Genomic DNA, 26527 nt, shown 5'->3' on the forward strand with positions numbered 1-26527 from the left:
TTAGAAACATTTGTGCCAAACTGTAAATAAATGTTTTTTCTGCAGTAATGAGGAAAGAGGAGAAGGAGGTTTGCAGTGTTTGATGCATTGCAAGGTCTTTTGGAAACTTGGAACTTCTCCACTTCCTGTCAGCTCTGTGTTCTGTTAGATTGGAGAGCATACAAGTCAAATGATGTTCTAGATGGCCAGGGAGTTACAGATAAAGGTCAAGACAGTTTTAAAACTGGAGGTGAGAGTGAGTCGAGAGGTGCTGATAGAGTCAAGCTAAGGGTAGCGGCAGCAGTGGGTGAAAAACTGGTTACTGGTTTTAAGGAGGAGAGCACTGTGGAAGGGCACAGAAAATCTAAGATTCTGATCTAAGAGCTTTAGCAGAAAGCAAAGCAGAGAAAGGGTTGAGCATAAAGGGAAGGAAAAGACGTAAAAAAATAATACACTGAGTTGCTAGTTTATATAGTACACCTACCCTCAGGTACAATATTGGTGCACTTTTTAGAAATGCAGCTACTGATGCAATATGTTACTATGCACCCTGACAAATTATACTTGCAGAAATGACCAGTGAGTATAAGAACAAAGTGGGCAAGCCAGCGTATGTAGTGGTGACACTGTATGATTGGCAGTGGAGGAGTTCCAGTTGAAGGTGATGTGTAAGATTGCTGAAGGTGTTTGCCCTTGGTGAATGGAAAGTCAGTGAAAGTGAGGAGGTGCTGGATGATGGTAGTAGGGCATTCTGACTCACTTTGATATTCTAGTATCTGGAGTTCATGAACAGATATTCAAATAACCACAAAAAACCTGCTTTTTGCCTGATAATAACATTAAAACACACAAACCTTGTAAACTGGTGCTCTAGTGCTAACATTCTGACAATTTTAGTTGCATAAAGATCAATAAAAATTAGCAGTGTCTTAATATTCACAAATAGCCAAGAGAAATCTTATGGTCACTGTGCTTGAGACTGACCCTTCAGATAAGCTAATGACACTAGAACACTACTACAGAGAAATAGCTTTTTATTGTTTTAATTTCAGCGAATACTAGCTAGAGTAGTCAGCCTAGTCACAGCTGCCTTCTCAGTCACTTGCCACATCTTGGCAACAGGCCAATGCTAAGGTACTCGTGTTTCATTGTAGCAAAGTATAATACAGTATTCTTGCTTAAACTTGAATATGTAAAAAACACAGATATGCAAAACCTGAATACGAATACCCAAGTAGTTGTTTCGCCACTTGGGAACCCTCAAGGCCTTCCAGCCCTTCAGAAAAGGCCTGGCTGCTGCTCACTGTTAGGTCTCTTTACTGAAAGAGTCCCTGTGCAACTACTACACAGTAAAAAATATGTTAATGTTGGTTACAAGTATCCAATAAATATGGAACGTCTTTTACAAGAACTAATGTCTTTGTTCAGTCTAATATAGCTAAAAAATACTCATCTTTACTACCATTAAGTTTCACTACCTTTTTTTAGTGATATTATCATCACTTAATTAGAAACCCCATAGAAACTGAAGACCTAGCTCTTATAATCATGATTCTCCTCTTTATTTCAGTATTTGAATACTGATTGTAGATTGTACATTCACCAAGGACGCATGGATGTAAATGAAGAAGAGGTTTATCACCAGTAGACCCTGACTTAAGTATAATGAGAGAAATCACAGATCAAAGGTTACAGCTAGATCAATTTAAAACAGAGAAACAGGAGTTCCTTTTGTTCTGAGAAGTACTTTGCATCTCTAAAACCTCTTTGAATGATGCATAGTTCAAAAATATTGGTAGCTCCAGTGCTTTCTGCCTTCCTGACAGACAATTTACAAACCATTTATATTAAAATAATATGCAGTTGACTTCTTATTTTTGCACAGTATATTTAAATGGATTTGCTCTTTGTTTTCTTATTTGTATAATGTCATATGCATAAATACAATAAACAGTTTTACAGTAACCCGAAGTTACATAAATCACTTTTCTTAAACACACAGTATTTTTTTCCCCACAGTTATTGTGTTATTATTACCATGAGCAAGCGTGCCCAAGTACTACTGCTAATCTGAGTATTTCTTGTGCTACAACTAGCTTTCATCTAAAAGGAGCTTGCTGACAGTTAAAATGCATAACATCCCCTCCTGGTTATCATTACATAACTGGCAATTTTGTTGGTAAGACAAATTTAGATAATGTACATTTCCATTTATTCTTATATAAAGATGTAGATATAATGGGATAGCAAACTAACAAATATTGCAAACAGTGTATTTTGTTTACAGTAATTCATTATAATATGTGTTCATAAAAAATAAAATCTCAAGCCCATTTTACAAGAAGGGCTGACTACTCCATTACTGGCAGACAAAGTATGTTTCAGCTCAATTGTTATCTTTAAAGTAATGCAGTTAATCTCTAAACTATGCACAGTGGCAGAGAAACATGATGAAATACTACATGCTTTTGATCTTCTTACTGTTTGCCAGAGCAACTCCAACTCCGGTCACATTATCACAAATCTCAGCCAACCCCCACTGCCCTTTTGCGCACTGCCCTAAAACATCCCTGTGCACTCTTACTCACATCATCCTATTACTGTTCTCGAAATGAGAGACCAAGAAGTCAGGAGTTACCACCATCTTCAAAGGCTATCCTCACACCACATCGTGTTTTTCCCTGCAGGAGTGCAAACACTCAATTTCCCCCCTCCCCCTCATCCCCATTTCCCCCCTCCTTCTAGCTGACATCCCCCGGTTGCCACCCAAAGCTCGGGTGCCTGGCGATAATATCCTCTCACCCACTCATTCATCAAGAGGATGGTCGCCATGGACACCCCCAGCCGCTTCCATGGCAACCTGGAGCCCAGATGGTGTTGACGCCACAGCGCCCGTAGGATAGGATATTCTAGAACGCCTTGTCTTTGAGTTGCTTAAATAAGGATGATTGTGCCTGGTAACTGAAAAACAATGTTACCTAATTAAACACCACAGGCCATATATACTGTTTATTCTTGGAAATAAAGCCTGATTATTAATCGCACTAAAAAATGCTCTCACTTCTGCTCCGTCTGAATGTTCCTGAACTTAAACAGGTGAAATTATTCAGTATTCAGTTGGCAGCTTTCCAGCACTAACCATTCAGAGGGCCAACAGTCAATTATTTGGCCGTCAGATGACAGAGGAGCAAATTATTATTAGCAAGAAAAGAAGAGAAACGAGCAGTGTTTTAAAAATTAGAACATAGGGAATAAAGTTATATTCAAATTGATGCCCACAATGCCTTGTGAGGAGCAGTGATCAAATCTTGAGGTAGATAACTCATCTAGGAATTACACACACACACACACACACACACACACACTCTCTAAGCCGCTTATCCTTCTGGGTCGTGGGGGAAGCTGAAGCCTATCCCAGCAGTCATTGGGCGGAAGGCAGGATACACCCTGGACAGGTTGCTAGTCCATCGCAGGGCATCTAGGTATTACAGTAAATAGATAATTGCCATATATTTTTAATATATATACATACATCATCTAAGCCGCTTATCCTTCTGGGTCGCGGTGGGGTGCTGGAGCCTATCCCAGCTGTCATTGGGTGGAAGGCAGGATACACCCTGGACAGGTTGCCAGTCCATCGCAGGGCTTTTTAATATATATGGATAATTATATTAAAACTCTACTATGTAAGCTTTATGAATTTGGAGACTCCCTGGTACAAATGTTTAATTACATGCAATGTGCAAAAAAACATTTTGTTGCGTCTGTTGTGTTTTGGATCCCCACAAGCAGATGAATCTGATGATTTTGAGCACTTTGAAAAAGTTTTGAAAGAGAACCCCTTCAAAATTTGCTGAAGGAGGTGTGAAGGAAGTGAATAATTCACTATTGTCATCATATCTTCATCAGTATTGATGTTGATTTGGCATTTGAGACCTAAACAGTAAGTCTGACCTCCTTTTTAATTACTGCATGTGATGTTAAAATGTAAACATAAATGACATGGGCCAAAAAAATCACTGCCAAATCTGACCTGATGCCTCTGACTTTTAATTTATTAATTGAGGCTTTACAGGGACACTCGCAGCAGCGCATACATACCATATTTTATTTTTTTCTCCTGAATCAGTAATGCTTCTTGTTTTAACAAAGACAATCCTACATAGTGCTGCTTTTATTTATTTATTTTGAGTACAGCTTCTGGTATCTACCTTATAGTATTTCACTCTACACTGCATTACATGCTAGTATTGAATAAAATAACCTTAATTATTCATATGAAAAATGATTCCAAACTTTTGAACAGTAGTGTATAATTATGTAAAATTTTAAACTTGTAAATAAATATATTCATGTATCAGATGCAAACAGCTATTTATTTATTCAAAAGAAGAAAAGAATCAGGTCCCGTCCGCTCATATTTAAATATTTTTGGCCTCCCGTTCACAAAAACTGACGGTTTTCAGTCACTGAAAATGGAGGTTTTTGGAAAAGCTCTCCAAGGTTGAGATTTTTGAAAAATTGTTTTACCGTTTTTATGTGGATGAACAGAATACACTTTTTTGAAAATGCTGACATCACATCATTATACTTGTACTTTCAGAATTCTGTCTAAAATATGACTGAAAACTGAGTTGTTTTTTTGTGGGTGTTGATAACATCTTTATAATAGAACTGACTTGGCTTTACTTTTCCATAAGTTCTTTTAAATGGGATGTCACCTAGACAGCAATGTTTAAAATACTTCAAGGTTTATGTCATCTGTGACTTGATGATCATTAATCAAGTTAAACAATGTAAACAAACCCACGCAAGCTGAGGCTTTCCTTTGCTTTTTAGCCTTTATTTCCTGCAAAAATCAGACTTCGAATCTGTGTGAAATTATCGAGATCTGCCAGGCTGCAAGTCAAGACCTACTACAACACCCTTGTCACTTTCTTAGAAAATGTCAACTCCAGCTTCACGCTTTGTATTTTGCTGTATGCTCACAATTGTTCTTTTTGAGGCATATTGTTTTTTACTCTGCAGTCATGCTCATTTGACCTTTTTTTGAGTCATTTTTGCCTTTGTGCGTAGAGATTTTCAAAAATTTGAAAATGAAGGGGTTTTTTTGAAAATGAAAAAAGCAACATTTTTGATAATATCATGTGAAATAAGCCTCCCAGATACACTATTATATTATTGAGTTCTAGCAGCAGACAAAAATGCAAAATGTAACATGCTGGTTATTCAGCTGAGCGATCTTGCTTTTTAATCTCGTCAGAGGTAGGTATACGCCATATACCTGTGTATACTTACATATACACTAGTGATTGTGCAGATGTTCTGATTGGCTGATACATAAATGATTTAGCCAGTGTTTGCTTCTTAAATTGAAATCAATGCTTGTCACAGCTTTACATACTCTTTAAAAGCAATTATGTAATAACCTTTTGATGGAGTCACAGCATGTTTTCAAATAAGCAGTTAAGATGCTTAGTTTGTATTCTAGCCATGTTTGATGTCAGATTAACATGCAAGGGTCTTTCGAAAGGCTGAATGTAATTCCTGGTTATTTCCCCTCTGTATCTCAGGCTCTCCATTCAGAGATGAGATAACTCTGGGAGTGCTGCAGCTACAGGAGAACAACAGGCTGGAGATCCTGAAGCGCAGGTGGTGGGAGGGTGGGGAGTGCCCCAAAGAGGAGGACCATCGCGCTAAAGGTGAATCATACTTTTCACACCTTCATTAGATGCATGCAGTTAGAATGGGCACAAGGGATAAAGCCCATATTACCATGGCAATCTGACTTGAACACATCAAAGATACTTCCCACATGTTGAAGGCCAGTGATGTCAGAAACATTTTCATTGTGATGGTCTTCATATTGGTTTTAGAATCTAGTGCATAGTTCTTGTGTAACATTATTCACTATGTTCAAAATTTTTTAAGAAATATGTTGCATGCAAGTGTCAATAGTCAGCAAAGTTCAATCAAAATGCAAACAACCGAACAGTTTTACTTCATTTGATTTTAAATGATTTGAATTGATTGAAGTGTCAGTTCTACATGTTCTACTTTTACATAGTAATAATTATAAAATTACCAGTGCTATCATTTTGTCATAGCACAGTTTCATTACAATTCAATATGAAAGTGTTACATCACTACAACAGTGCTAGTCTTAACTAGGGGGTTTTCAGGGTCGATACCGATGATTAGTAACCAGTGACGTCAATAATTGATATTTGGGACTGATATTCATTTGCCGTAAATTTGATGTTTGTAGTGTGAAAATTTTCAAGAATGTGACCCTTACTCACACTTAAATAAATAAATTAAATAAATATTAGAACGTTATAAAAAATAAAGCTTTAGACAGTTTGACATGTAATAGCCAGTGGTGTTTGTAAGAAAAATGGAGCTCAGAAAAGGGGCTCAAACGCCTTACATTAAAAAAATTATAAAAATAAATTTACACAATTTTTATATAAAACAAATACATAGAGTGAGTCTCTGACAGTGTTGAACATAACACATCCAAAGCAGAGCTTGCCTTTTCAGTTTATGGATGCAAGCAAGAAAGCCTAAATACAGGCTACAAAATTAGGATAAAGCCTATAATAAACAAACACATAGAACTGTAAATGTAATCTCTGTAAAAATATCACAGTAAGCATCTGAGCAGTCATGCAGTATAAACTGTTTCTATTTTGTAAAAAGCAACAGCAATGAGGGTATATGAATGTTAACATGTTTATTTCATTTTGTTCTTTAATCAAAAATATATTCCATGCAGTAGCAAGCAGTAGTTGGATTGTGTTGAATGTATCAGATGTATTCTGATTGGCTCTTTAAAATGTGCTGCATGATTTGATGGAAATGGCCTGTTTAGCCTAAGCAGAGCTGTAAAAATAGAAAGCTGCATCTGTCTGTACTTTTAACAAGCATAAATGGAAACAATAATGGTCAGAAATTGTATATAACTTCTTTATTATATATTTTTACAAATAATTTACTCCTTTCCTGGAAGCTTGTCTGCATAGTTGTCCACCCACTGAGGCTCGGTTATAGGAACACATATTCTGAATGCGTTCAGACTACTACAGAGGCAGTGTGGGTCCCCATACCATGTCTGCTCCCATGCACAGAAGTCTCACTCTCACCAAAGAAATATGATATTTCAGGCAGGGTTCGAGCTACATGCATGAGTCATGTTTGTTTGGCTAGAGTGAGTGAAATTATATGATGAGAGCATTGTGCTTTTTGCCCGATGCGTTGTTCAACCTCAGTGTATTTTTACCTTTCCTCTTGCTGTGGGAGTGAATGCAGGCGCTGCTGCATTTGCTGCTTCACTGTCTGTTACAAACTCCAGAAAGCACATTTGAATAGCATCTGTATCTGTATATATATGTATAAAAAGTTTGGAATGGAAAAGTTAAGAATGAGAACAGCAGATATGGGCAAGATTGACTCATTTATATTTTCATATTCTGTTCTTAATTATAATTTGCATCAGTTATAGCCCGCTGAAGTCATGCATTATTTTGTAGTCAACAACATGCCATATTAGAAATTCCTGTTCTAAGTCTTGATGGGAAAAATGAATGGCGTTTTTGAACATCACTGCTGTTGTGACATGTTTTTTGGGGAAAATGGCCTGTGTATAGTTTTTTCCCTGAATGTCACTTGGTCCTTTAAATTACAAAGTCATTAAGAATCAAAATTACGACTGTTACTGCATCCATGCTTGCAGCAGGATAACATTCCTGTGCATTTAATTTACATTAACCTAAGTTTACTACTGTTAACTTTAACACTATTATATAACACCAGCTGTTCAAACTGTGGCCGGCTATTGCTGAAGCAACTTAACCACCACATTTGTCAGTTTCTCGGTTTATGTGGGGTATTTTGGTGACGTTGCCAGTCAGTTCAGTAATAAGCGTTAGCTTGCATCTAGTGATATTCATATTCTAACTCCTTAATGACTTAATGACAAAATAATTCAGTTGAATTTAGTAACATATTGGCATTGGAGCACTTCTGTTTACCATGCATTTCATTTTGCTTATAGTGAAAAACAGCTTACACTCAGGTCCTTATGTAGGTGTGTTGTTGATTACAACAATAAATGAGGTTTCTGTATTAGGGTGGAGAAAGGGTGGTTATGAGAAAGAGAGAGGTTATGGCCATGGCCTACATCCAGTTTCTAGATTTTAATCTTAATAATTCCAATGCTTTTGCAGAGTTTGAATTTTTCACATAATCTCAACAGGATTAGGTACAGTTAGCCATGAATTAGCTGGCTTATGTCCAGCAATACAAACAAAAGCTTTGTCTCTTGTTTACCTGATTGTCTCACTCTATAGGGAGCTATCGGGTGAAATAATCAGTTAAGCAGCTTACCGTTTGTTTACTTCAAAGTTTATGTATAGATACACAGTATTTACGCTCAGAGAAGCTTAAGCAGTACTGCAAACACACACATACACACACACACACACATTTTCTAAATCGCTTATCCTTTTGGGTCACGGGGCTGCAAACACAAGACATTTCAATTATTTAGACAGCCATTTCTTACACACCCTTTCTAAACCTTGTATAGACAGTGGAAGTTATGATGAATGGAGACAAAACAGGAGAAGTGAGTTTAAATTAATGGGTTAAAGTACCAGATCACTATATCAGTTGGATAAATAGTGCTAATGCAGTGCAATATGAAGAAACAGGAATGTGTCTCAAATGAAAGTCTGTCGTATTCTTCTAGAAAATCAAAATAATCACTCACAACCCAGAATAAATATACTGCTTTGTTTTTTTGTTCACATGTGGTGAGCATAATACATTCGACTTGAAACTGCACAGTGAAATTGCACCTAGTCCAGATTAGAATAAGAATCTGTTTTATTTTAGCAAGTATATTAAACATATGATGCATTTTTCTTTGTGAGTGCACAAATACAAAACAGACAAGTGTGTAAACAGCTAAATATTCAAGAGGAAGTATGACATATTAACTTAGGGAGAAATATAAGAAAATAAAAGACGTTTAAAAAAGAGGTGAATATGTTAATATGTACATAAACTATATGTCTGTAATTATAAGTCTGTGGACAGCTGCTGATCCCGCATTTCTTCTGAAATCAAGGGTATTAATAGAGAGTTTGTCCTCCTTCGTGTAGTAACAGCCTCTACTCTTCTAAGAAGGCTTTACACAAGATGTTGAAACATTACTATGAGGAACTGATTGTATACAGCCAGAGCATTAGTGCAAGTGCACTTTAGGCAGGTGACCTTAGGCTCGTGCAGCAGCTTCAGAGCATCCTGTTCTATTAGTAATGCTTTTCTATGGAGATTTTATATGGAGACATGTGCCAGCAATCGTTGTACCTTGTATAAGCTGAAATCAATAATTATAAGAGGTGTCTGTGTACCTGTGGTGCAGATCTATTTTGAGCAGAGAGGGGTCAAACAATAGAGTTAAGGGCTGTAAAAAGGCTGGGGATCAAGAAACTTAATGTGAATTTGGAATAATAGGCTGCCTTTACACTTCATTTTGGAGCACCTTAACCTACTAGAACTACAGAAACATGAGCAATTTACAAAAGCTCAGCATTTCACTGTGACTTAAAAGTGATGTAACGTGATTTGTGAGTGTTTGAAAAAGAGGGTCATTGAGTAATTGCGTGTCTTTCATAGGCTTCTTGAAAAGCATAGCTTCAGGCTAGGGTACGTGTTTTGTTTACCCACCTTAGATATCAGTGTTTATCCTCAAGGGCAGAAATAAGGATATTTATAAAATCACTCTTTTCTCGTGGGGAATGTTTAGTTGGCAAAAATATCTCAAGCCTGAGGCAATGAAGGTTTATGTTAACAGAAGAATTCAAAGATGTTAAAGCAAAACTGAACCTACATAATGCAGCACTCTGTATAAGTCCGAGCCCATTCCAGTCAGAACAGCCGATAAGTACATGTATTCATCAGAAAAAAATTAGAAAACATATATTTAACAGAAAATTATACAGAAGCCTCCAAAGCTAAATAAAATATGATTTTTTTTTCTTATGGTGAAAGAATGGACAGAAAGAGCTGTGAATTTTTTCAGATCTGAAGAGTGGAGCTTGATTTTCTCTCAAAGATGAAAGCTGTAAGTACTGTTTATCTGATGGGGACAGTTGTGGTGGTTTACCAGGTCTTGCACAGTTGTTAAGAGTTCATTTTCCTCTATACTCTTTTTTAAGGATATTTTTATCTGGCTTATTTCAAATATGGCATAAAGAAATGAAGAATACACCATACTTAAACATTAAGAAAAGAAAAAACACGTATATACATATACAAATAATAATACAAATACTAATACTCCTAATAATAATGATAACAGGGGAAAAGGGGAAAATGATAAAATAGTAAAAGTTGACTACAAACAGTATTAACCAAAATAAACAGGTGAATAGATGTTCTCTATACCTTTTAATTAATTTTTAAATTCCAGTTTTGGAAACTGGTTTTTTAACTTAAAGCCATTTTAGAAGCTCATGAAAAGGAAATCTGCAGGGCAGCTAAGATGTGTTTAGTTAGCTGCTTGTGTGAATGTTAGTGTGTCTTTCAAGGGGAACAGAATATCAGGGAGCACTTTGGAACCAAAGCTTTTTTTGGGAGAACACAGCTGTAACTCACTGGTTTTAAGATTGGAAGGATGGAAGGGTTCAAGTAGACAAATTAAATACTGATAGATTTGATAATATACTTAAATATGTGTTTCCTTCTTTTTTCTGATGCTGAAAATAATTAAAGGTAATGAGCTCAAGTATACACTGTCTTAAATCGTTAGCATATGTTAATGACAGTGCAGTGATAAATGGTGGAATTAGAATTATTTAACTATTTTCTTAGTGACATATGAATAATCAGTATTTACTTGACCACAAAACTTGATCATTAATCGCAGTTTGTTGATAATAGATTAATTATTTGATACTTATTGCTGTCTTGCTACTTGTACTTGATACGTAAAAAAAATATCCTTCATGACTGGTTAATCCTTATTAAGTGTTAAAATATACTTTATCATTAATCATTAATTGGGCCCATATTATAAAGCTGCAACTTTATACTGCATGCCTTCACTGTCAGAACAAAACCTCATATCTCCTTTTTATAACTTTACAAGAAAAGGAAAAACAGTGAAGTGAATGTAAAAAGATTTTCTGTTGATTTGTTCATCATGAAATTTGAACACAATCTATACATTTTCAAATTATGCAAAAAAAGCATTTAAAGAGTTTTAATTATTTGTATGTCACTATTTTATATGTGAACTTTTAATAATTCAAATGGTAGCACAAGTAACAATATGACAACCTTACATTTTATCATTAACAAACTATTAGGTAATGATTAGGTTGCTGTTTAAAGGGACTTTTTATTACAAAATGTAATATGGGTTATGTGAATTCCATAATAGAAACATTACAACACAACAAAAAAACTATGTGTGTATTTGTATGTGTGTGTGTGTGTGTGTGAATCTGTTGCTCTGGCCTGCTGTTATTTTCTGGTTCTTGTCTATTTGAGTGTGACACACTCAAGGGACGGATGAGAAAATAGCATCTGTACCCTGAGCTCTGTGTGTATGTGTGTGTGTGTGTGTCAGATCAGAAATACGTAGTAGTATGAATGGCAGGCTCAGTCTCAGAGGATTCAGACAAGAAAATGTTTATGTTGGTGGTGTTATTGCATTTTCTGTGGCCTAATACAAGCTTTTGACAGAATAGCTGTTGGTGTGAAGGTGTGTGTGTGTGTGTGTGCGTGGATGTGCACTGCATGCATGTCAAGGCTGAACAGTGCAGTGCAATTTGCTCACATTTATTACTCAAAATGAGTCAAATTTACTGTGTGAATGAGCAGGCTTTTGAAAGATCTGCATATCTAAAGGTGAATGAGTCTAGACCAGAACTTGAATTCTGATTCACTTATGCTAAATATAAATCATTTACATTAATACACAAATAATTTTAGTTCTGCTGTAGAGAATATGAGTGCTGTGAAGAAGTGATGTATGTGTGTGTGTGTGTGTGTGTTTCTTTTTGTTCAGTTTAGTACAAAATGTCCTGGCTTTATTGGAACCCCAGAGGAAAGCTAACAAACAGGATGGTCCTGACCTTGAAAAACACTTACATACTTCATTTTGTGGAAACTGAGAGGTCAAAACACAGTTTCTTTGCTTTGTTAGGTTAAAGTAGAGCTGGGTGATATACTGTGTATACTTGTACTAATGTTAGATATAGATATCTAATTTTAGTGATATTGAGAGGGGAGTGTACAAAATAACAGGAAATACATGAAATACTCAGTCATTGGCCTTTTTATCAGGTGCACCTCCTGTACAGGTTCGCTTTGTACGTTTACAGTTACTCACTGTAGCCCATCTTCTAAAGCATAATTTATTAGCCACCCTCTACCCCATTCTTCAATGGAAAGGGACCACCACTGACCTGATATTATTTGAATTGTGGACCATTCTCAGTGCTGCAGTCATATTGATATGGAAGAGTATGTTATGCTAATATGGGTATATCAGGTACAACAGTGTTGTTGGGGTTTTTTAAACACTTCACAGTCCCTGCTGGGTTGAGAATACTCCACAAACCAAAAATATCTAGCCAGCAGTGGTCCTGTGGTCAGAAACTGACCCCTGATGAAAGGCTAGAGGATGACTGACACACAAATTGTGCATGGAAAAAGATTAGTTCTAGTCTGTAACGTTACACCTGTAAGGTATACCAACAATGTAGCTGTGTCTAATGAAGTGGACAGTAAATGTGCACAGTAACCCTTACTGGGGTTGCCTATGGGTCAAATCTGGTCATAAAATTTGACTGACTGTTTTCAGCTTCATCTTTGCCATATCTGTACAAACTCACATCTGACAGAAGTGCATGTAAATGCAGGAATAATATTTTAACAGCATGAAAAATGCCTGCTTTTGTGGTTAGTCATTAATAATGTCAGCAATAATAATAAAAACAGAAAATAACAATGATAATACTAATAACTGTGCAATCTAGTACTAAAGTAGATGTACTTTTTATGTGCACCCTAATGTAAACAAATGCTACAACATGTATTTGCTTTATTCTACTGATATAGCAAATAATTATTTCCCTGAAATATAAAACATAGCTTACCTAGTACAGTAGAAGCTCATATACTGCAATACTTTTGAGCTCAAGCAGCCAGCATTTTATGAAAATGATTACATAAATACATCACTTTACCATCTGAAAAGGAAAGCTTATTCTTTAATGTTTTCAAACTAAAGCTATGAAGACAACCACTAGCTCATGAGCCTACTGAATACTTTTATTTTATCGGTTCACTGTCAAAACATCTGCCTGGATTAAGGTGTACTTCATGTAAATTATATGAACATGAAGACAAGTTGGGGGGTGTCTATTACAAAACAGTTGTCCTTTTAGATGTCATTGTGGTCACTGCTCCTATTGAAACACTAGCCAGCCTGGAGCTCCTGCTTGCCAAACCCTCTTCCAAATCATCCAAATATTTTCCTCCTGCAGTCTTGATCCAAATCAAAGTCAGCTGAGCATGCTTAGCAATTTTATACAACCCCAGAGCATAGTAGGATGTTAATGACTATATCATGCGGTACACCTGTCTGGAAGCATCTGCACATATGGTTCCACTCATTTTTCTGTATGTCTTCTGTCTGTATACAATAAAAGACTTCTCTTTGTCCTTTAGGTCTGGGTATGGAGAATATCGGTGGGATCTTTGTGGTCCTGATTTGTGGTCTGATAATCGCAGTGTTTGTGGCCATCATGGAATTTGTGTGGTCCACACGCCGTTCGGCGGAGACTGATGAGGTACGCCCTCACCCCTGCCCTGGCCGAAATCACAGACATGCACCAGTAGGTTGTTATACCCACTGATTCTGTGTGTTGTAAGTGTATAAGTGTCTCTGCAGTGTGGGTGAGCGTAGTATATTGTTGGTGTGGTTGTGCTGTAAAGTGTGGAATGCTGTTTCTTTATGTGGGTTGAGGTGTTCTTGGCATGGCTGAATGTGTTGCAGGGTGATGGTCCATCGTAGTGTGTGCTCACTTTGCAGTTTACTAGATAACGTATAGAATGTAGGTTGTTTATAGGCAAGAAAAACAGACTACTCTGTAGACTTACTCCTTCTCTTTTCTTCCCTCTCTTATTCCATTCTTCCTGGCCTCCCATTTACCCAGTACTCTTTTCCCTTATTTTTTATCCTTCTTATTCACTTCTCTCTTTTGTTCCATCCTTCTTCATTTATCTTTTGTCCTTTTCTTGTTCTTTCCAGGGTTCAAACCAGTTCTGGGAACAAAAATGACAACCACAAATAACAAAAATGTACCAAAAACGTAATCATGGATTTTAATCATTTGTAGAACAGAAACATTGATTAATTAATTAATTTGTGTCTATTACTGGTTAATAATATTATTTTTTTATTCTGTGTAACCCACTAGCTTATTATTTATGTCTAACGTTAAAACATTTTTGAAACAACCTGTCTTTTGAGAATTCATCCACCAAATTATTTTTACAAGATTTATATAACATGTATATGATATTTTTGTACTTAGGCTAGAGATTCATGGGTTAATCACAACCTAAACAGTTGTATGCAAAGGTTTTAGTGAAAATAAGTTAACACATCTTCTACAGAGAACACACTTTTGCACATTGTTTATGCACAGTTAGTGTTTATTTGCTGAGATCAACATTTTTAAAAACATGAAACATAAAATGCTGCCGGGCGGCACGGTGGTGCAGTGGATAGCACTGTCGCCTCACAGCAAGAAGGGCTTGGGTTCGATTCCCGGCTGGGTGACCAGGGTCATTTCTGTGTGGAGTTTGCCTGTTCTCCCCGTGTCTGCGTGGGTTTCCTCCGGGTACTCCGGTTTCCTCCCACAGTCCAAAAACATGCAGTCAGGCTGATTGGACATGCTAAATTGCCCCTAGGTGTGAATGAGTGTGTGAATGTGTATGTCTGTCTGTCTGCCCTGCGATGGACTGGCGACCTGTCCAGGGTGTATCCTGCCTTCCGCCCAATGACAGCTGGGATAGGCTCCAGCACCCCACCGCGACCCAGAAGGATAAGCGGTTTAGATGATGGATGGATGGATGGATAAAATGCTGCCTGTGAAAATTTTATAAAATAAAAGTTTTATTTTTTTCCAATATGTTAAACCTAGCAAATAAATAGAAATTGTGCACTACAATTTGCAGAAAAAAATGGCACATTTGATTTTTTTTTCCCTGCAGTGGATTTTTTATTTTGTATTTAAAAATACACAACTGTTGAAACTGGTATATGAACTTTTGCATACGATTGTAAGTAGACAACAGGTCTGAATGCCTTCTGTCTTTTTTCATACAATCTCACAGCATTTGGTTTTATCATGTATGATCCAAGAAACCCTCTATCCTGCTAGCATGTCTATGTATTTTTAAAAAGGGAATCTGCGCTATTGACAATGTGTTACTTTGCAGTTGGACTTATTTTGATCATAACAACCTTAAATATGTTTTTTACTGCTTCTTAGCCCTGATTCTCCCTCTTTTTCTTAGGTTTTAGTATGTATCAGGCACCGAGTTTACCATTAATTCTCCTGTAAAAATACTTCTCATGTGCAACTGTCGTTTTTTTTTTTACTTCTTAGCTCTCTTCTTCTTTTCTTGGGTTTCAGTTTGTCAGGGGATGGCTCAGTTGATAAATCTTCATTTCTTTCACAGCCCATCTAAGCTGTGTTTAGTGGAATATATAAACACAGAATAGGAGCACTGACTGAGTTGATAGCTAAGAACACTGCTTTCCTACCCTGATCCTGCAGTACCTCCTGACCTGCACATTTTTGTGTTTTCCCTGCTCCCAGCCCATCTGATCCAAATAATCAGCTCAATTAGAAGCCTGAGCTGAAGTGGGTCGATTAAAGCAGAGAACACACTACAATGTGCAAGGCAGGGGTTACATACTCCAGGACCTGTCGATTAGAGCATGGGTTCTTAAACTAGTCCTCATGGTGCCTAGATAGTCCACATTTTTGCCCCAACCCCAGAGGCTAGACAGTGATTTTCTAGCAAAACATGGACAATAATAAGCATAGAGTCACAAAAACAGGAGAAATTTGCTTCTTTGTTTTTCTTTGTGTGCTGTGCACAATAATCTGATCTTTGTCTATGAAACTGCATAGTGAAATTGCACCTAATCCAGATGTCATTTGGAAACTTGAAGTGAATGGATCTCTGAATGGACTGTTTGTTTGTTTGTTTGTTTAATAATTTATTTGACAGCAACAATATGGATGAGGTGTATAACCAAAGTTATTGATTGCAGCCATCAATTTGAACACATTGGAGTATTATTGTATCACTACACTGTAAAAAGTGGCTCGTGAGATCTACTTAAAAAAAGGACCCCATGTGGTAACAAGCAATTGAACTAGTTTTATTCAATTTGAAAAAGTACATTGACTGAAAGAATCGTTCGTTCAAAGTATTTATTTAGGTTGAATAAAACTAGTTAATTGTTACCACATTAAGTATTTTTTTAAGTAGATCTGACGTGCCACTTTTACTGTGTATGAATACATCCCAATATTACAAAATTCCACATTTTTGTACTTTCTTTTACTTATAAAGTTGGTGTGGGTTATGTATCAAAAACAGTTGTAATTCATGGCACCCCTGTAAGTGCTTTATTCAGAAAGAAGTCTGAGCTGAAAAACTTGTGTTATAACTTAAGTGTAAATGGGAGCGTAACTAAACTGCTGTAGATTGAAGATGTGTATGTAAATGAGTTCGTTTTAGTGACATCACAAAAACAGGATTGCAGCTTAGTTTCCATGTATGGACTTTATGGACTGGAGATTAAATGGTACATTCTGAAACTTTTTAACAATGTTTAAATACTACATAAAACTCTTTTAACTTTCAAAACTGTGAGTAAAATCCAGTTTTCCATGATACAGACCCTTTAATATCACAAGTATCATTTTAAATTATCATCTTCCTCTACTTCATATTAAGTAGCACTTCAAATGCAAGCGATTTTTCCTTTCTTTCTTTCTTTTCTTTTTTTCTTTTATATTCTTTGTATTCTGTACTTTCTCATCTGTCTTTTCACCATCCCCTCTTTTCTTCTGTCCTTAGGTTTCAGTGTGTCAGGAGATGATGACCGAGTTCAGAAACGCTATTTCTTGTAAAAAGAGTTCTCGTCTGCGGCGACGGCGGCCATTGTCCTCCCACGGAATCCTCCGGCATCCTGCCCGCCTTCCCCTGGGTGCCCCACGGCCCGTGAGGCTGGTGCGTGAGATGCGTCTAAGCAACGGTAAGCTCTACAGTGGGGCAGGACCAGGACCGTTGGCTGGAGCTGCGGCAGGACCAGCTGGTGTGGGCGGGGGTCCCTTGGACGTGGGCCCAGGTCCACAGCGTCTGCTGGAGGACCCTCTGGGGGCCAATATGCCCAGCACACCTCCCCCTGCACCATTGGCTCCCATGCTCCCCCCGGCGCCGCCCCGTGGCTGCACTCACGTGCGTGTGTGCCAGGAGTGTCGGCGGATCCAGAGCCTCCGCTCTGCCTCGTCCTCCTGCTCGCGCATCCCACCCTTAGCCTCGGCTACCTCGTCCCTCCCTCGTCTGCCCCCTCCCCCACCCCCGTCTTCCTCTAACACAAACACCGACAGCGAAGGAGGGGGGTCAACCAGCCCCCACCGGCCCAAGCCTAAGCCCACGCCCCCTCCACGGCCTGTCCCGCCCACAAAAACACCCCCCACAGATATGCTCTGCAAGCAGGACTGAATCTGCAGGCAACAGGCTGCACTATGCGCAAAAATGTGCAAAAGATTAACAATCTCAACAAACTGATGTCAATTACGGAGGAATCAGATCACTCTGACCTCTGATTGGACCACAACAGAAATGAGATATTTTGGAGAAAGCTGTAAAGATATTTTAAGAAGAGAAACCAGCACAGTAACAGGGACCTGAAAGTAATGGGATATTTTGTGTTTTCAAGATTGAGAAAGACAAACTGGACCAACTTTCTTCATCAACATCCCATTCTAAACATGCAAAAGTGGGGGCCGACCCATCCAGAATCATGTAACCTTGGTCTTCATGACTATGTACTATGCAACATGTCAGAGAGCAAAAGCCCTGGAGGAGAACATTGCTGTTCCAGACATCATAGTGGAATATGGCTTCCAACCTTTGGGGTTTGCATTCCTTCTTTTCTCTTCCATAACTGTGAGCTGGATGACTTGAGCTAAACCTTAAACCCCCGAGAGGACCATGCAGAACTACACAGAATTAAAGTGACTTCCGGGGACTGAGACATGGGTTTTAACTCTTTTTTTTTGTAACTCAGAAGGAACTCACCCCAAAAGACCAAGGGTTGGAGAAAACAAGTATTCTAGCGTTGTTTTTCTTCCTGGCTTAATTTCTTTTTTCTTTGTTTCCTTTTTATTTTCTGTCCCTTTCCTGTCTCTGTGTTGCTATGGACAGTAGTTTTTTGAAGACTTATTTTTTAACTTGGTTAGTGGACATTTTATCACTTAATCTAATTTTCTGTCCCTTGATTTCTGCCCAAACAGCTGGATCTACCCTTAAAGTGACTGGATGGTAAAAGGCAGGGTGGGTTTCCCAAGAGTAAAGAGCGATTAACATCCAAAATGTTTAAAGTTTACTGTAAAGTAAACACAATAAAAAGGGGTCAGGCTTCACCTCATATGCATTGCTGTGACATGATGGAAGAGTGACTGATACTGGTATTACAGCAGTACTGCTGTTATTATCAAAAATGATTGTAATCTGTAAAGATGGTGAGGTGTACTTTAAGCTGCTACAGAACAGATGAACATTACCCAAAAATCTGTAGTAAACAAAAGTAGGAATCAGTCCGGTCAGGCTAAATTATTAAAGTGCATACGTTTTGCTCCATGCTTGGGTGAGTGTGTTCTTGTATGTATGTGCGAGCATGTGAATGAGAGTGTGTTCCTTGGTATGCCAGTGAGCTGTTTTTCTTGTTTGTTTTGCCCTTTCTATTACTGAGTTTCTCATATTTCTGTTCCAGCCATAACTGCGAGAAAATTATTCAGATTATATTGTTATTATTATTGCTATAAAATGTGGGGTTATGTAGGAGGGCCACCACCCTCTAAAGTTAAATATATAGAGACATAAATCATTTGGAATAAAAAAAGGATATGTTCCAAATATTAGCAGGACGTGGTTCTTCATGTGTGTGTTCATGTGTGTGTGTTAATATAAATTTATGAAATGTGTATGAAACAATACTATCAAAGTCATTTCCTTTTTCTTAACTTTTTATTACTCTGGGAGCACGTAAAAGTTTTGAGCGTGCAGCACTGGTGCTATTAAAGTTTCAGATGTTGTAGCATAAACATTTTTTAGCACTGAGATAAAACTGCATTAACACTTCATGCTTCTTAAAAGCAAATATCTTAATAAGTGAAACACATCGTTATTGTCCGAAATGTACAGATTTGTATTTTCAACAATAATCCAGGATCCCCACAAGGGGGCATTATTAACGTTCAGGTAGCGGTTTTTCTGCATCTTTCAGCATAAGGAAACCCACACCAGCAGAAATGCACGTCATGCTTTTCAAAATGCGAAATGAAATAGTTTATGACCTAAAGGTAAGGCTCAGTGTTATTTAATTTGTGATTTAATGTAATCAGCTTTTTCTAAAACCAGCATAAAATATATAAGCTAAAATATATAGGTTAAAGATAGCAAAGTCTGCATGGGGTGCCTCAGTTTTTGAATCCAGAGATGCGTTGAGGAGGACTACTTTTTTCATCAAACAAACAGTAAATACTTAAATTATATGACATTACAGCGCCAAACTAAACAGGTTTGGGGCATTTTGTACATTGCGAGGCCCTTTGTTTACAAACATCTTGATTTGTTCTGTATCATTTGCATTATCCGATGGATTACAACTAAACTCCAGAACTTAACCTGTGTCGCAGCTTGTACGATGCAGACGACTTGGGAAGAGGGAGAATGTTGGATATTACACACACCACACTCACAAATTACTGACTGTGAATATTTCACTACTGTGAGCATTTGGACTGAGCAAAATATTTGAGTGATGTTCACATGTGCACGAAGGTCTATCATACACATGCGACTGAACTTTTTTGTATTGCACAGAATGAATTTCTCCTTGTATGTGTGACAATATTGTAGCATCGTACAGCCCAGACTGCGGCGAACCCTTTCAGGCTTAAGCAGTTTCTATTCAAACATAAATAGGGCATATGTAGTGATAATTTCTTAAACATAGGGATGTCCTGATCTTTAATATATATTAGGAGTGGGAATCTCTAGGCACCTCATGATTGCAATGCAATTATAAAACGATTATCGATGCATCTTGATGCATCTTTTTTCTATACAGTATTTTTTTTTCTCACTGTGTGAGGACTTGGAACTTTTTAAGCATTAAAGTATTTGTAATGTTCCACAATGAACTTACTTCCAATACCTTTTATTAATAAAATAAATGACCTTAATGACCTTAAAGAGGACAAGGGGGTGTCTAAAGACTAAAGGTTTGGTAATCAGAGAAAAAGGTCAGAAGGGGATCTCATGTTTGATGGAATGTTTTTGTGTTTCCCCTGATTTTGTGCGTCTGATTTTCTCTAAGTGTATACAGCTCATTGAGTCCTTCAACTAGAGATTAAAGGACGAGAGCGAACTTCACTTCCAAAATAAGATAATGAGTCGTCTAGCTAATGGACTGCAAGAAAGGGGTTAGGGAGGGACATCGCCAAAACGTGCATCAGGCCAGCTGGCCCTTGGTGGCACTGATCACACAAAGGGTTAATATCAGTCCACTTTTGTCCAGTACACACGGTGTACAGACTTTGAATGGGTAAAATTATGCCTTGCATTAAATTTCGAATCTGTAAATGCCTACAGAACTGAGCCCTGATAAGAATGTCCTGATCAGATCCAAACAGATGCAAAGCCAGACGGGTGGCAAAAAACCTAACTGGCTGATTAGAATCATCATCATCTGCCAGCTTCCCTGGGTACTGCAGATGAACACCAGCCTTTATGCTTCAAATTTTCAGCTAGGTTTAGTTCATGCCCTAACTAGGTCATTCCTGACTTTTTCTTGATGTATAGTTCATGTATGGTTTTATTAATAGTTTTAGTTACTATCAGTCAATATGTCGATTTCTATGCTTTGAACTGCATAAACCTTTATTACATTATATGATAGAGTTGTTTTAATGTAGGGAACAAAGTAAATGCTACAAGTTTTCATCAAATCATTTTCTATAGTTTACTACTCAATCGCAACATAAGCTTTACTCCCTAAACAAAAAGAAAAATCCCATCAGCGTGCTTCACATTGTTGTGTTGCGCTCATATCCAGCTAAATGTCTCTAGTCTAGGTAAATGTGGAGAGGATCATGGATTTAAGAATTGGATATATGTGAACACGGTTTGTTTTAAGCAGCAAAGTAGCTGAGTTACCATGTAAAATTAAATAAATACATTAACTGTAGTTGTTCAAATGTGAACACGGCAGTCATTAAACAGCTCATTTAGACCAAAGGTATAAATGCTAGAAATCACCAGCATATTAAAGTGCCAGCCATAATTGCTACTGAGTGCAAAGTATGAGACTGGAGTAGGAGGAACTAGCAAGCCAGGATGCAGTACTGAAGTATTTGAACAATGCTTAGTAAAGGCCTCGTTTTGTTATGTTGTAGCCCCACAGATGATTTGTTGTGATGGTTTAGTATTTCATCTTTGCTGTGAATATGGGAACGTAGAGAGATTTTCTGAGTATATATGAGGTAAAAAAAAGCAAAACAAAACAAAAAGCTTTGAACATAGCATGCACAATGCTAACAAAGTGAGAATAAAAAGGAGGGCTACTATTGTCTGACTGATTTTCTGTTTCACTGTAGTCTTTTGGAGAGTTTTTCTTGTTTATACGCAGATAGATGGAGTAAAAGTTGTTATGGACGTTTATTGGTGGATGCATTTATACAACCAATTTCAAACAATTATGGCCTAAGTTCCTTGTTTGATTGAGAATCAGGCGGAACATATTTGACTAGAATTAGACTCCAGTTGTTTTCCCTTTGGTATTAAAGAAATCACGCAAGGCAAGTTTATTAATATTAATCTATATATATGTATTTTTAGATGTTTTTGTATAAAAGTATAATAATAATAATACAGTCAAAAACATACAGTACTTTGTGACATACTTTAGGATGTTTTTCACATTACATGTAAAATATCATCCTCTAGTGGTAGACATAAGCAGTACACAGGACACACTGACTGCAGTCAAGACTGCTGCTCTCCTGTCTGTGGTGTTCTGATGTCCTGGGGGTCTGTGACAACATGATCCCCTGCGACAAAGCATGACCAAGAAAATCTGGGGAAGAGAGGAACAAGGAGTAAAGAGGTCATAGGTCCATGAAATTGCTCCTTTGATTTGTTACTTTGTCTCAATACAGGTGATCTAATAACTGTTTGTGGGACTAAAAATTAAACATTTTGTGTGTATTTTATTACACAGGATTCTCATCTTTGTTCTCTATCAGCATCCCTGTTACCACCAATATGCATACTGTGCAAAGTCAGAGACCAGTCATCATTTATGCAATGTCCAGTCAAAACAGCCATGAAATACAAGTTATTCATTAATTAGGATATATTTTCAGGAAATATAGATATAAAATGATTCATTTGCATAAGGCAAGAGAAACTCAAAAGCAAAATAGTGAAAAAACAGCGGGCTCCAAAACTGGAGTTCAAATTAAAATGACTAAAAGATAGAGAGAAAATGAGACTACCATGCAAGACCTGGTAGACCACCAAACTCATTTCTGTAATAAGGAAATGGATAAACAAAAGTAGAAAATTTTAATCTTAAAAAAAGAAGCTGTTGGTGTCCTTAGAACAATGAACTGGCCACCCCAGACTCTAGACCCCAATGTAGATATTGAGAAGCAGAAAACACAACCAACATTTAAGACTGAACTTCAGAGGTGTAGAAAAATGTCCCTGCAGATTTCTTTGAAAAACTGAAAGCAAGTCTCCCAAAAAGAATGAAGGAAGTAATAAAGGCAAAGGATGGACACACTAAATGCTGAAACATTTAATATTATATTTAGTTGTTGAGGCTTCTGTGCAAATTTCTGTAAAATATGTGTTTTATGCGTTTTTCTGACTATCTTGCTGTGGTTTTGAATGGAAGTTGAAAAACAAGAAGTGAAGGGTAGGTCTCTGACTTTTGCACAGTACTGTATTCTCCAGTCCTGTATCTGTTCTTTACCCAATTCTGCAAGTACAAAATCTTGCCATAGTTATGTTATTCTCGGTTTAGTGTTTGGTTTGTGATCCTGTATGTTTTTGAATTCACTTCCATGGATGTAGCAGGAGCAAAAGATTTCCATCAAGCTGTCACCACCCAAGAACGATTGTTGTAGCAACCACACACTCAAGTATAGGAGCCTTTCTTGGAAAACATCATGCAACAGTTCCAAATCCTTACAATGTAATCTTTTTTTTGTTCCAGGGACCTCCAGTGCTGTCACAACTCCCTCTGGGTCCATATGACTGGCTGTTACGCCATCCAGTGAGAGTATGAAGATGGCTTTCCCTGATCAGCATGACAGGTCCCCAGAGAAACGCAGAGCTTTCCTCCTCCAGTGCTGTCATTTCTTTAAACACCACAGTGTGTTACACACATTCTGCAAGGATGATCTTTCTCTTTGCTATTAGAATAATGCTGTGAGATGAAGGTGGTTAAGAAACTAGGGCTGTCCATTGCTTCATCACCCTGATGAGGTTGGAGACTGACAACAGTGGATCTCCACCATCTTTCTCTAAAGATATTAAAGCAGGTTACATACTCACACTATGAACTGGACATCAAGTAGTGGGTGCAGTTATTTGCACTCATTACTACAGTCAGCAGAAGGCTCAGTGACGAAATAAACAGGTCTTGCCTGCAGGACTGATCTACTGATCACCTCATCGGACAAGCCGTTGGGTTAGATATTCTTAGCCAAGACAGTTTTTACCAAGTCCAAACAATCTTGACCTCTTCCAAAAAACCACAACCCCACAGCAAATATAATGGGAACTTGTATTCACAAAATCGGATCTATAGTTTTAAATCTCTGAATATGAGAGCACAAGGAGTAAAATACAGTTTAGTACGACTTCTGGGTACTACAATTATTTGGTGATGCCTTAGCGCCTGGTCAACACACTGCCCATCTTCTCATCATTCATTAATCAGGTTCTGTGAAGTCTGCTCTGGAACTGTTTCCTTAGATGATATTTTTATGTAGACTCCTGATAACTTATTTAAGAAGTTCGATTTCCTTTGCAGTAGTGTGTAATACTTAGGCTACATGATTAATGAGTCCTGGGTTAGCCGACTCTCTGAACCATTAATGAGCTACAACATTTTCTGGATATGCACATTTTTACTTAGGGTTCTTAGAAACACTGTTGTAGGGACTTCTCTTATAGCTTTGTTTAAAAAAGAAATAAAACACTTGGTATACATGGGCTCTGCCTTTGTGACCATTATAACCTTAAAGAAGCAGTTGGCCTTTTTACAAGTGCAAACCATACCCTGCTCAAAACCAAAGTAACCATATCCTTTTGAGGCCTCAGTTCCCCTCTCATTATCATCTGTTTTTATTTTTTATATCTCTCTACATGCACATGGTTTCACATGTTGGTGCACTATGTGTCACAACATAATGCTATTAAAACACATGGTGCATTCTAAATGGTACAGCAATCCAGGTACTTGTATCCAGTGCCTGTTGGACTTAGAAGGCTACTGCCATGAGGAATGGGCCTGGATGGGACCCTCCGGTAGATAGCATTGGGGGAGTGGTACTGTCAAACACTCCAACTAATCCTCCCTCTCTTCTGACCTAGCAACATTTAAAATTTCTGTCCTGCAAATCACCAGCAACTGTTATGCATAATTACTACATACCTGTGAGTCATTACTCAAAGTTGTATACATTCACAGGCAACTTTATTACACATACCTTGTTGCCATTCACTGTTTATGTAGGCCAACTTCTAGCATTGGGGGGTAACAAATTCAAGTCCTTGAGGTCAACAGCCCTGCAGAGATTAGTGTTTTCCCTCATCTAGCCAGGGTTGTTAAATATTTATTTATTATTGCTTGAATTTATTATTATTTATTAATGAAAAACATCACTAAAACAAAAAGGTAAAGGTAAAGATAAAAAGGTAAAAAAAAAATGAAATTGTAATATAAAATAAAAACATTAGTTTCTAAAAACATGGTAACTAAATCACAACTAGAATGTCCACTGCTGCAAGAATCAAGTGTAGTATTACAGAGTTTTTGTGTTTTCAGTGTATGCAGCAAGGTCTAGAAGAGGACAGTCTACTCTTGTGCTAAATTAACCTAGTGAAACGCAGAAGAAAATTTGGCCAACAATTTATGCCTCTGTTTTTGATACAATACTCACCATAATACAAAAAAATCCTAAAACTGAAACTAAATAAAAACTAAATGACAATGAAATAAACTCTTGCTTTTCAGAAAATTAAATATGAAATGTAAAAAAAAAGGAAAAACTAAATAAATACATTAAAAACTACAATGGCCCTACATTGACTCATTTAATCTCCTAAAGGCATGGGTGATGAGCTGATGAGTTGAATCAGCTGTGTTAGAAGAGGTAGAATGATAAAATCTGCAGTGCTGCAGCCCTCCGTGAGACTGATATCTCTCTCTCTATCCCTTCATCAGTGGTTATTTTTTGAGCACAGAACCTCTCGTGGTGACAATCTTTTTGTGATGCACCATGCTCTGTAGCAGTGACCTGATGTTTATTAAAAAAGTAAATAGTAAAAAATAGTAAAGCCAATATGCCTGACACATTTGTATCAAACTGTCTCAAACTGCACATGCGAACAGATACCCATATATACCTATATATAAGGCATCCTCTAAGACAGGTGTACCTCCTTATGGCTAGTGTATGTAAGTACTAGGTAGCTATTTCTGATTAAGTGGGTCCTCTATCCATTGTATATTTTTTACTATTTGAGTATTGCATTGCCTCAGATACTCTGCTGTACACCTGTTTGTTCCAGCTTATGCTTGAGATTGCCAGTTAAAGAGGAATTCCACTGATAATCCAAAATCTCTGCATTATTAAATCATTAAAATGTAAACAAAGTCATTCAGAGTAGTCAGATATGAAAAGCGCTGTTCTGGAGAAACACAGTGGTGGTGATAGGAACCAGACGTCCGAAACATTTAGTGTCTCTAAAAGGGACCTTACAGAAAGTTATTATATTAAATTGTTATGCATGCATTGTTTGAAGTCTAAGACACCGTTTTACAATTATTTTGAGAAGATTTTGGCCTAAGACATATTTTTTTGAAAATGTTTTATGATGGAGAGGTACATGCAGAGCTAAATCGTTCCCAAAG

The 26527-nt window shown here is 37.4% G+C and overlaps 1 protein-coding gene across 1 annotated transcript in view; it reads left to right on the forward strand.

Annotated features, from left to right (window-relative positions):
- Window positions 1-19200, forward strand: part of LOC118805936 (glutamate receptor ionotropic, kainate 5) — a 149244-nt gene extending 130044 nt beyond the window's left edge. Inside the window, exons 18-20 of the mRNA XM_036567119.1 lie at window positions 5553-5681; window positions 13729-13850; window positions 17167-19200. Coding sequence (XP_036423012.1) covers window positions 5553-5681; window positions 13729-13850; window positions 17167-17814 — 899 coding nt within the window. The 3' untranslated portion in view covers window positions 17815-19200. The remainder of the gene's footprint in view (window positions 1-5552; window positions 5682-13728; window positions 13851-17166) is intronic.
- Window positions 19201-26527: the final 7327 nt, after the last annotated feature.

The sequence above is a fragment of the Colossoma macropomum genome, unplaced genomic scaffold, assembly GCF_904425465.1.
Source record: "Colossoma macropomum unplaced genomic scaffold, Colossoma_macropomum, whole genome shotgun sequence".
In the NCBI taxonomy this organism is placed as follows: Eukaryota; Metazoa; Chordata; class Actinopteri; order Characiformes; family Serrasalmidae; genus Colossoma; species Colossoma macropomum.